Genomic DNA, 12,623 nt, shown 5'->3' on the forward strand with positions numbered 1-12,623 from the left:
TATTGTATATGTATTGACAGCGTAATATCAAGTTATAAATATCAATATTATTTCTTCAAAATATTCTTATTTTCGATATATCATTACCATCTCCAACAGTCACTGTTGATCCGTTTCTAATGGCGCTAATGAATGCTGATGAGGCTGAACCAGTGCAGTGAGAATCTTAGAAATGAGTGGAGTGTGCTGAGGCTATTTCTGTAAATCATAACTCTGACAGATGGGTTATTTTTGTAAGTTAGGACCTAGATTTTTGATGGAAACTCCTTAGAGATTAAAACCATTTGCAGAACCAGGTATTGCCTTTCTTGCTCAGCTCATGTGCCTTCAACTCAACAAAAAGCTCCAAGCTACTCTATTTTTCCAAATTCTAGAAAAGTTCTCCATCCTGTCTCTTCCAATATCTCTCCTAGGTGAGATAATAGTGTGGAGAACCCTTACGCTATCTTGAAGTTACTCTTTGCTCTATCCCTTAGTTCTGCTAGTAATCGGGCAAAGTATGTTGGAGACTCTTTCTCAAAATTTGACAAAAGAGGAACACGTTACTGGCAGATTGCAGCTTTGAATCAGGTAATGTGGGGTGCTCAGTTGACTTATTTATTGAAATCACTGGCATGAAAGGTGAAGGCTCGGATTGTAGTGACAGTTCAACTCAAAAGTTTTAATCAGACTTTTCCACTGCTATGCACACAAAACTGCATTTATTGTTTGAGGATGCCATAAGATATGCACTGGAATTACTCCTGTATATCACTCACAGTAGGCGAGGATGACAAGCTCTTCATTCTTTGTTTTCATATTTTTATCATCATTGTGTTGCTTCTCTCTCTCTCTCTCTCTGTGTGTGTGTGTGTGTGTGTGTGTGTGTGTGTGTGTGTGTAAGCTGCTGCTTTGCAAATATTCTGTTTTGATGCCCCAACAATTTTTCACTTTCACTAACTTGTAAGCATTTTTCTAGCTGTTAATTTTTTTTTCTTTTCTTTTATACTGTGGTTGTTACTGCTGTACTCACCCTCAGTTATTTTCTTGTATCTTTTATTTTAATTTTTTTTTATTTCAAGTAATTTGGTGTAATTCTTTTGTCTTTCTTAGGTTTTAACATGCCTGCCAACAACAGCAAAATATTCCAGTAGCATTCCACAGCATGCTTTTAACAAGAGATTGAGGCCAGTCACTTTTATAGACCAGTCACGAAGAAATTTTCAAGTAATGTCAATATTAGCAGAAAAAGTTTCATTCAAACTGTCTGACATTGGAGAAGGTATTACAGAGGTGGTTATAAAAGAATGGTATGTTAATGTCAAAGGTATTTCATCTTCCAGATTTATGGTGTCATCTCTTTTGATTGTATCCCTGCATTCAAATCTGTTCTATCTTATTTTTTTCAAATACACTTTTTCTAAAAAAAATATAAAATCTAGTACACTTACTTTCTGAACATGCCTTATAACTGCTTGTGCATTAGGATTGCAGGTATCCTCTTCGTTGTATATTGATTGTACAGGGTGAAAAGTATTTAAACCGACAAGTGCTGGGAGGTTGTAGGGGACATCAAAACAAATATTTTTTCCTAATGTTACTTTTTTTCCTATGACGATTATTTAAACCGGTGGACGTCGTATTACGCTCTTCAGTTGTTAGAGGCTGTATTACGATCTTCAGTTGCTAGAGGGCGTATTACGATCTTCAGTTGTTAGAGGGCGTATTATGCTCTTCAGGTGTAGGCAACTGCTGTCCACCAGTGTAGTAGTGCATTGTCTATGTTTACTAATGGAGCGACACACCTGGAGTGTGTACACTGATATGATTGGTGCATACAATGTAGCGCATCACAACGGACGAGCTGCACAGCGGGTTTATCGCCAACAATATCCTAATCGCCGTATCCCGCATCATACGACCTTTGCTGCTGTGTACCAATGTCTGCTTGAGACTGGGTCATTTAACAGATTACCTGGACAGGGACGCCGCGCACGATAAGAATACTCCAATTTGAGGAAGCTGTCTTGCACCATGTGGAGCGGGATCCTTCAATCAGCACTCGTGCAATTGCACGTAACACGGGGACGAATCAGACGAATGTAAGAACAGTCCTTCGAGAGCAATTGTTATGTCCATTTCACTTACAGCGTGTCCACAACCTGTAACCAGTTAATTATCTACCCAGAGCACAGTTTTCGCAGTGGTACCTGGAACAGTGTGAAATGCATCCTACATTTCCATCCTCTGTGTTGTTTACTGATGAAGCAACGTTCGGGCATGATGGAGTCTTCAACATGCACAATTCGCGTGTTTGGAGTGAGGATAACCCACATGCCATAGTTGCTAGTGCTCATCAAGTGCAGTTCTTCGTTAATGTGTGGGTCAGTGTTGTTGGGGACTGTTTAATTGTGCCGTATCTGCTACCTAGGCCATTAAATGGCAGGCACTATTACAATTTTCTCGCCAGAATTGCTAGAAGACGTCCCGCTCCCTACAAGACAATGCATGTGGTTCCAATGTGACGGGACGCCGGCACATTTCAGTCGTCGATTCCTGGACTGACGGTTCAGAGGTGGTCCTGTACCATGGCCTGCTCGATCCCCAGATACGTCCCCTCTGGAATTTTTTGTGTGGGGGGAGATGCGCAACATTGTTTACGCAACTCCTGTTGCATCAGAAGAGGATCTGGTTGCCCGGATAGTAGCAGCAGCAGGAACAATTCAGGATACTCCTGGGGTTTTTGCCCATGTCAGACAGAACTTGATCCGATGGTGTTATCTTTGTTGACGTGTCAATGGAGGCATTTTTGAAAATCTACTGTAATTGAAATTGAGTTGTGTTAATGTGTTGTCTCTTGGTCATAAAAAAATGGAAAAGTTTTTGTTGGTTTAATTAATTTGCCGCCAGAGAAATCTTCCTCTACCGGTTTAAATTCTCCTCATACGAAAAAATGACATTAGGGAAAAAAGGGAAAAATATTTGTTTTGATGTCACCTACAACCTCCCAGAGTTTGTCGGTTTAAATACTTTTCACCCTGTATAGGTTTGCATTATTGAGACCGAGTGAAGTGGTCAAGACAATGGACTCACTTTTGTAAGAGTTGTGGTTCAGCTCCCCATCAGGCCATCCAGATATGGTTTTCTGTGGTTTCCATAAATAACATCAAGTAAAATCTATGATGGTGTCTTTGATAATGTCACCATCGACTTCCTGGCCTGTCTGTCACCAATCTGAGCTTGTACTCTCTCTCTCTGATGATCTTGTTATTGATGGGACATGAAAACCCTGTATTTCCTTCCTGTTGTTGCTAAGAATAGCTGCTAAACATAAAGTTATCTTTTGTGCAAATTCAGAAATGAACTCTGTGGCATATCAATGACTATCCTCTTTTCTTACAGCGTAAACTATCTGTTCACTATACACACATCTGTGCGATTACTGTGATTAAAACTCATTTCCTTACCACACTTTTTGTAACAGCAGGAAATGCATAAACAAATTGTGCAGATACTTTTGGTCCTCGGGACAATTTTGCACACCCGGATGTATGCTGTGTTAGATGTTTTAGAAACAGAATGGAGTAGATATCAATTTTTAATTGAGCCTTTATAGTTGATTTGAAGTTGTAGGTTTTCAAATAATTACTGACAGCATTGCCCATGTGCTGGATGATACTGATTCTGTGACAGATTGATTTTGTGATCAGTTGAATTCTTGTTTGGCTGTTGCTCATAATGCAAAAGGGTTAATCATGACTGGCAGAAACAGTATTGTTTTCTGATTGGATGAGCCCCAAAATTATTTATGCTGCTTAACATGGAGAAAAATAAAGATGCAAATATTAGAATGAAACTTAGAGCCCCTAAAACAGATTTATGTCAACCACAATGCAGGGCTCATCCTGAATAGAAAAACCAAAATTGTAAAAGTTTTCAGTCCAAACGTGACTGTAGTCAGTGTACTGTTGACTACAAAGAAATAATTCATTCTGACCACTTGTTATTGGATACTTCTATCACAAACTGGTCTGTAATGAGAATTTACTGGTTGCTGTAAGTAACAAAATGCCAATGTACTGGTGACAGCGGCGGGGCTCCTAAATGATAAAAAGTGAGCAAGTTTTTAATTGATACCATTGTTTCAGTCCACTTAAAATTTGATCTCTTGTCAAATTGTCAATAAAATAAAAAGCCATCTTCAGAAGTGTTTATTTGCTGACACGCTGACTTTGGATTTCACAGTGTAACTTATTTTAAACATGGAGTGGACAGGTTCAGAACATGAAGTGTTACAACAGCATATTCACAACATGTGTTGAATATGAAAGTCATGGTATTCTTCATTGCCACACTATGTCCTATTTTGTGAAATAAAGAGCTTTCAAAATGGTAAAGAGCAGCAGTCAGTCATTGTTTCCATTCTAGCTTTATTATAGCAGATTCAGACATTGGCTAGTATCTATCCATTATCAATGCTAAGAATATAAGTAGTACATAGTCAGAGCATAGTATACAGAAATTAAAGGTCACGACATAGCCTATATCACTTGTACATTAAGTTACGTACCAGTATTTCATAGTTTTTATACATGCTCTAGTACGTCTACACCTGGTTGTTCACGCTTGTCACATGTCATTAAAGACTACTGTGTAATGAAGGTAGGCTGTGCAGAGAACACATTGGTTTGTTGTGTGGCACCCGTTATATGAACTATGTGATACATAGGAACAAAATAAAATAAAATAAAATAAAATACAAGTAATATTACTGACATTACTGTACTGACGTACTGCCACATTTAACAGTCAACGTCAGAAGATATAAAAAATGCCAGACTCATTCCTTGTGAGCAGTTATTCTTTTAATCTTTAAAAGCATAAGTAAAACCAGATCCATAAAATTTATTAACAGCTAGGAGGCACATTATTCATGCTGTGACTATGGGAACTGATTTGTATAATTTTTCTTTTATTTATTTTAATCGTTGTGACAAGGTATGAGGCTCATATTATTTACTGAATAATTCATAGATGGTATAAAATATCACCAGGGTAGATTGTTGGTGTGATTTGCCAATCCGCTTTGTACAGATTTTTAATTATAAATACAATAAAACAAGACACTGAAATTTATTTTATCAACAGTGTACATGCATCTAAACCAAAATAACTTGAAAAAAGTTACCTAAGTTCAATATTATAGCCATCATACTCATACTGTAATACGTCAGTGGCTGCTAGATATTGGCAAGAAGTCAGGACCTATTTCGTATCCCCTGGGTCATATTTTTCACTGCTTCCAAGCAAGCAGTTCTCAAATAATTCCCAAAAATGGGCATTTTTCATAATGAGCTGATCATTATTCAGGTTGCAGCTAACATTTTTCTGATGGCAAATGATCTCTAGCTCTTCTAGGATATCGGGGAACATGCCCTTCTCACCCTTATGCAACAGCCTCACATCAAAGTCAACAACCTATTTTTTGTTCCCAGAATGAGATGTTCACTCTGTGGCGGAGTGTATGCTGATTGAAACTTTCTGGCAGATTAAAACTGTGTGCTGTACTGAGACACAAACTCGTGACCTTTGTCTTTTGCAGGCAAGTGCTCTACCAACTGAGCATGACTCATGACCCGTGACCACAGGTTTACTTCCACCAGTACCTCATCTCCTGCCTTCCAAACTTCACAGAAGTTGCCCTGCAAACCTTGTGGGACTAGCACTCCTGGAAGAAAGGATATTGTGGAGACATGGCTTAGCCACAGCTTGGGGATATTTCCAGAATGAGAGTTTCACTCTGTAGCAGACTGTGCAGCGATATGAAACTTCATGGCAGATTGAAACTGTCTGCCGGACCGAGACTTGAACTCTGGATCTTTTATGAAGGTTTTTAGGTAGAAGACAATGTACTGCCAGAAGTAAAGCTGTGGGGTGCGGTCGTGAGTTGTGCTTGGGTAGCTCAGTTGGTAGAGCATGTGCCTGTGAAAGACAAAGGTCCCCAGTTCGAATTTTGGTCTGGCACACAGTTTTAATCTGCCAGGAAGTTTTATATCACCACACACTCCACTGCAGAGTGAAAATCTCATTCTAGCAACATCCTCCAGGCTATGACTAAGCCATGTCTCCGCACTGTCCTTTCTTCCAGGAGTGTTAGTCCCGCAAGTTTTTCAGGAGAACTTGTGTGAAGCTTGGAAGGTAGGCGACAATGTATTGGTGCAAGTAAAGCTATGTTTTGTTGTAAGTAAATGAGCAGCCATACTCGGTATCTCTGTGGCTTCCTTTCTTTCTGACACAATGTGACCTAATTTCCAGCTTCCCTCCTGTTTGGCCAACATAACAGGCCCAACAGTCTGGGTAACCAAATTTTATAAAATCCAAAAGCATGAAATAAGTTCTTTGTATAGACAATATGCAGCAAAATAGACCCCAAGCTATTTGTTGTTTCAAAAGATACTCTCATTTTATACTTTCGAAAGACAGATGCAATCCTTGTACTCACTTTGTCAAAGTACAGTAAACTGTTCTTATATATTTTACGTAAAAAGCTTATATATGTTACGTAAAAAGTCTTATTATTGCTGTTTCATCATCATATTCATTTTTTGACAAAGGAATTTTGAACACTCAATTGATAGAAAAATTGAAAAAAATGCCTTTTATGTGGAGTTGGGTGGTTTGATGTAAAATTTACAGTACCATCAGTACAATGGTTTTCTTTGTGCGAAAGATGCCATTTTCAAACAGTTAAATTCAAATGTGAGATTGAAACAAATAGATTCATTATTTTTTTTTAGATCTATCAATACGGAACAGAAATTCCACTTCCCTAATGGAAGGTCATTTTATGAAATAAAAAGCTTGCATTAAAGTGGGCTTGTCACATGGTTCAACCTGTTAAGTTTATACCTAAAGGATGACACCATGTGGACTTGTGTGGTCAGGTTATGGCAAACTCTACAATAATTTCCATGATCAGGTACTGACAAAAGATAAATCAGAAAATCCTAGGAAGTTATGGTCATAAGTCAGTTAACAGATACAAATCTTACCAAGTGAGGTGGCGCAGTGGTTAGCACACTGGACTCGCATTCAGGAGGACGACGGTTCAATCCCGTCTCTGGCCATCCTGATCTAGGTTTTCCGTGATTTCCCTAAATCGTTTCAGGCAAATGCCGGGATGGTTCCTTTGAAAGGGCACGGCCGATATCCTTCCCAATCCTTCCCTCACCCGAGCTTGCGCTCCGTCTCTAGTGACCTCGTTGTCGACGGGATGTTAAACACTAACCACCACCACCACCACCAGATACAAATCTTCCATCCAATATCAATGGGTTCCTGTGGTATGGAAAGTGAAAAAGCTGACAGAAAGATGAAATACTACAGTTCTGTACAAATCATTACACTCTTAGGCAATTTTTCAAGCATTTTATCATTTTTCAAGGCATTTTCAGATAGCAAGTGTACTAGATTTTTTATATTTTTTTAGTAAAAGTATATTTGAAAAAATACAGGATATAGTTGATAAATTTGTTGACTGTTTTTCCACACAATTACCATCTCATTCAATGCACGTGTTGAACCATGGCACAGAGCTTCTTTATACCCTCCTGAAAGAACTCTCCTGCTAACTCCTTCCCCCATTTCAGAAGCTCTTTCTGCACCTGCTCGTAATTTCAAAATTTAATTCCAATCATGTGTGTCTTTAGGGATATGAAAAGATGACAGTCTGAAGGCACCAAGTGAGGGGAATATGGGAGGTGGTTCAAAACATCCCTATCAAATGAGTCCAATAGTGTCTTGTTGGCTGAGGCTGTGTGAGGACGGGTGTTGTGCAACAAGAACACTTCTCTCATCAGCATTCCCCCCCACCCCCCATTTCTTTTTAAGCTCCCTTTTTTAAAGGCTCTCACAGTATTGTTGTGGTCACTCCTTGAGGCAGAAATTCGACCAAAATGACGCCTTTTAGGTCGCAAAACTCTGAGACCATGATTTTTGTGCCTGAAATTGTGATTTTGAATTTTTTGGCAGATGGGATATTTGTCCGATGCCACTGTGATGACTGTATTTTTGTTTCAGGTGTGTAATGAGCCACCCATGTTTCGTCTCCAGTCATGTTAGAGCTCAGAAAATCCACACCTTCCAGTCGAAATCGATCAAGAAACTCATGAGTGCTATTGACCAGATTTTATTTGTGCTGCTCTGTCAGCTGTTTTGGAACCCATCTCATGTACAGTTTCTGATATTCCAGCATTTCTGTGGCTCTCTTATTATAAGACAGTTTTGGAGAGTTGTGGAAACAGCACAGAAATTTCATCAGCTGTCAATCGGCAGCCTTCACAAACAGTTTCCTCAATGTTTTGCGTCAACTCATCAGTCAAAATGGAAGGTCTTCCACTCCTCTGTTCATCATGAACATTTGTTCTGCCTCCACTGAACTCCCTTTACCACTTAAACACACTCATTCTATACATAACATCTTTGGTGTAAACCTTCTTGATTTGTGAAAATATTTTGATAGGTGTTATTCCTTCTGCAAGTAGGAAGCAAATCAGAGCTTGCACTTGGCAGGATTTCCTACCGACATCTTTCATGCATGTGGACACTACAACATGAGTTTGCATGATACTGTTTTCGTGTGATGCTTATTCTGTTCAGGGGATCCCCCCCCCCCCGCCCCCCCCCCCCCCCCGCCCCCGCCCCCGCCCCCTTTACCGCTCTTCGTTGCCAACTGTTAAAAAAAAGAAAAGAAATTAAAAAAAAAAAAAAAAACCACTGCTCATTCTGGTCACAGTACACTTACTTTCTCAATATGATAATGTACAGTCAGAGAATCTGTGCTAACTTACATTTACAAAATATTTCTCTCTTTGAAAGTTCTTTGCAGTTGTTTTTCAATAATTGTAGTATGCAATGGAGAACAGCAATTTCCATCAAAGCTGCACAGAGATTGGCATCAACCAAAGTAGGAAAACCTACATTTTTTCACTTTAGTAGTGTTCAGGTATTTTCCTTGATTGTGTTATTTTATTTCTTACTTTCATTGCTTTGGTAGTTGTTAACTTTTTTACTTTTGTGTGGATTGAGCAGATCTACAATTGTCCATAATTTTATGCTTACAGGTGAGATAAAAGACATTTCACCCAGATAAGTGGCTAGAGTTTCCTTGATGCTTGATGAAAGCAGATACAGCCAGGGAAAAAAATGGTATATACTGAACACGACAACTGTGGAAGTGTGGATGAAAAAGAAAAAATTCCTTGAGAACAATGAGAAACTTGTAAAACTGGCCCCAAAAAAATAACCTACACACATCGACAGACATTTTCCGTCAAATGAAAGACTTGGTTGTTAAACTGTCAGCTGTAATAATGGGGAGGAGATTGTTCAAAGCTTATTTAAAAACTTGTTGTCCAAGGAAATGCCAGAAGATTACATCTGCAATGAAAAATAAGACTTCATTGGGTCAAGGAACTTCATAAATAGGACTGATGATGACTAGGCAAAGAGCTATGTAATTAAGATTATTTGAGAAAACATATTTTCCTTCGCTGTTCATTGTGGTAACCTGTTTATGCACGTGAGATTTTCATTTTGCAGTAGGCACTTTATTAAAACTTAATCATTTATTTATAAATTCAAAATTTTGTAGTCATGTTCCAAATTCAGAGATTAATCTGGCATCACCATAATGTAGGAAAACTGTACATCTGAAGAAGAACGGGATAAGCATTCAGTCCAGAGTGTATTCGACTTTGTGAAACATCAAACACTAGTAATGTTGTGGAGTGTGATACCTGTTAAAGGAACTAGCTCATGTTAATTTTGCAGAGAATAACAAAATGGTTTTGGTATTTAATGGCTAATGGCTCTTAGTACACTTGCTAGTAGTCAGTATCCATCACATGTTCCAGCTTTCTTTATAAGCCCTTGAGAGGAATTCCCATCTGATGTTATTGATGATAGCTGTTTTTAAATATGGGTAGATGTAAGAGCATAGCCATAATAAAGAGAGAGAACCAAATGGTATCCAATTGCAGTATTAGTGACAAACTTATGGAATCCAGTACAAGAGTTAAGCATTTGGTGTTAACACCAAGAAGCAACTGGGTGAAATGTAAACTTATTAGTAGACAAGGTGAAAGAAAGACAGATATTTTGGATGAATTCTGATAAAGAGTAGTGCATTTGTAAAGAAAATATCGTACAAGATGTTAGTGAAACCAACTCTAAAATACTGCTCCAGCATTTGGAACCCATCTCAAGTAGGCATGACAGCAGACATTGAATGAATTAAGAGATGGGCGTTTAGGGTCATAACAAAGTAGTATAACTCATCTCTCCCATAGCGATACTGTGGCCAAAGTTGGGGGTGTGGTGGGCAGGATGTTGTTGATAGGACCTAGCTTAGCAGTTGCACTCTGTGGTTTCCACATCCCTGTTTAAACTTAGCTAACAAGCGTGTTGTCTCAGTAGCGCTTTCACCTGTGCCAGTCCCCATGATGAAGTAACTGTAAAATCTGTGGCCGGGATGGCATACTGTGTATCTGCTTCAGTGACTATTAGGGGGACATCATTGATAACTGCTAGATAGTGGTAGATAAAACAACAGATTTGTAACTCTTGTTTTTTTTTACTTTTGAAATGAGGGTGGCCCACCTGTGAAGAACATAGTGCATCATTTGTCTCAGGGTTGGCTTGCAGTGCATGTCTGCAGCAATTTGGGCATTTGTTATGCGAAATCCTTCAAATGTATATCTCCTTTCTGTATTTATGGGAAACGTAAGATGTCCTGCTATTTAAAGGCAGGGTCAGGTCCCGTGTGTATTGCATTGATGCCTTGTATTTAATTTTTAATATCTGCACAGGCATGACAATGCCTCTACTCTACATTATTGACGCGGGCACATCACAGGCTGATAGTGGCTTGATAACATCCAGTGAAGAGAACCCTGTGGGAAGAACAGAACTTGACATGCAAGTCAACTTACAGGAAGCAATGCATCCAAACCCATGTAGAGGCTTGCACAGCAGTAAACTCAGCATGCAGCTTGCATGGGTGACTAACGCGTAACCACACAACAACAAAACTCAGCGTGAAGCACGAGGCAAGGTAAGTAAGCACTTCATCAGTAGGTCTGCCTGTACTACATGACGCATGTGCCCTCCATGGCAGGTTTCAGAAGAACTCCACTGTTCTACTTATGCCAGATCATCTGCATTCATTGCAGTGTCCGTTAGCAGGGATACTAAATCCCTCCCCCCTGAGTAGGTCACATAGGGCCTAAAATAGCTGTGCTTGGGCCGTGACATCCGGTGCGGAACCAGAGAGGGCACAGGAGAAAGCAACAGCAGACCTATCACCGAAGTTCAGTGGCTCTGCTGGAAAGGTGGAAGGACATGGAGGATGTGTGCGGCAACAGCAAGTCTGCCTGTGACAGTGGGCAGGAGGCCACCTCCATTGGCAGTGGGGAGTTGGGGAGGAAGCAGTAGGGGAAGGAGGCAGAGCGAAATCTGTGGGCTCCATTTTGGCAGGTGGAAGTGGGAGCCTCTCTGGGTTCAAGGCTGCAAGCAAAAGGGCAGCATCAAAGGGTGCAGGAGGGAGGCAATGGGGTGACCGGCCTGTGCAAGTGGGAGCCCACCCCTGCAACAATGTCATGATCAACTCTGCTGCTCAGCTGACCAGAAGGCTTCAGCAGTGGTGCCCTAATAGGACGTGAAAGCAGCTGCTTTGTATGATGTGTCAGCTGCTCTCCACAAACAACTATTGACCTTTGTGGCCCACCATGACACTGGCACCCATCCCTGCTGCCAGCCTAAGGACTGGATCCAACTGGCAGCCCCGGGAGGAAAACACGGTGGGGCACATTGGTCCATGGCATCTGACTAAGGGCGGCACCCATGCAAACATTCTGCCGGACTGTACCCTCTGACTGGTTTTGCAGGGTACATAGCCAGAAAATTCAACAATGCATCGTTGTATAAGGAGGCACACATGGACTTCTTAATTTGGGTCTTGAATCTACATACGAAGTGCTCCACCTGCGAGTTAGAAGCAGTGGTAATCACATTCTGGATACCATTATGACACAAAAGTCTTCAAACACCCATGACACCAATTGCCCAATGTTATTGAACATGAGGATCCTAGGGACCTTTGAGTGGCATAAATAATTGACAATCTACAAATAGTGGCAATCAATGATGTGGAGGTCAGCTTGGCACGTACAGGAAATTGGACAATGTGTCAACCACCAACTACCACATACTGCCCAAAAATGGACCAGCGAAATTGATGTGCACTCTGGCCCAAAGTTGCTCCAGGACTGCCCAAGGAGAGAACTGGCACAGCTATGCAGCCTGGTTCTGTGCACAGACCCTGCAAGTCTGCACTTGATGTTTGATGTGACGATCGATCACCAGCCAGTAGATATAACATTGTGCCAATGCCTTCACACAGGTCATACCCCAGTGCATCACATGCAGCAGCTGGAGTGTGAGAGGACGCAGTGCTGGGTTCTTACCACCTGATAGCATTTCTTCTCTATGGCAAACATGAGGAGCCCCTGGACAATGTTGAGCCAATCGCTAGGAGGAAAAACGTATGCCATGCCTGAGCTCCACCAGAAGAGAAGTGCTCCAGC

The 12,623-nt window shown here is 40.5% G+C and overlaps 1 protein-coding gene across 1 annotated transcript in view; it reads left to right on the top strand.

The window, feature by feature from the left end:
• LOC124555338 (lipoamide acyltransferase component of branched-chain alpha-keto acid dehydrogenase complex, mitochondrial) overlaps positions 1-12,623 on the top strand; it is a 106,770-nt gene that overhangs the window by 38,556 nt on the left and 55,591 nt on the right. Inside the window, exon 2 of the mRNA XM_047129217.1 lies at positions 1,093-1,289. Coding sequence (XP_046985173.1) covers positions 1,093-1,289 — 197 coding nt within the window. The remainder of the gene's footprint in view (positions 1-1,092; positions 1,290-12,623) is intronic.

The sequence above is a fragment of the Schistocerca americana genome, chromosome X, assembly GCF_021461395.2.
Source record: "Schistocerca americana isolate TAMUIC-IGC-003095 chromosome X, iqSchAmer2.1, whole genome shotgun sequence".
In the NCBI taxonomy this organism is placed as follows: domain Eukaryota; kingdom Metazoa; phylum Arthropoda; class Insecta; order Orthoptera; family Acrididae; genus Schistocerca; species Schistocerca americana.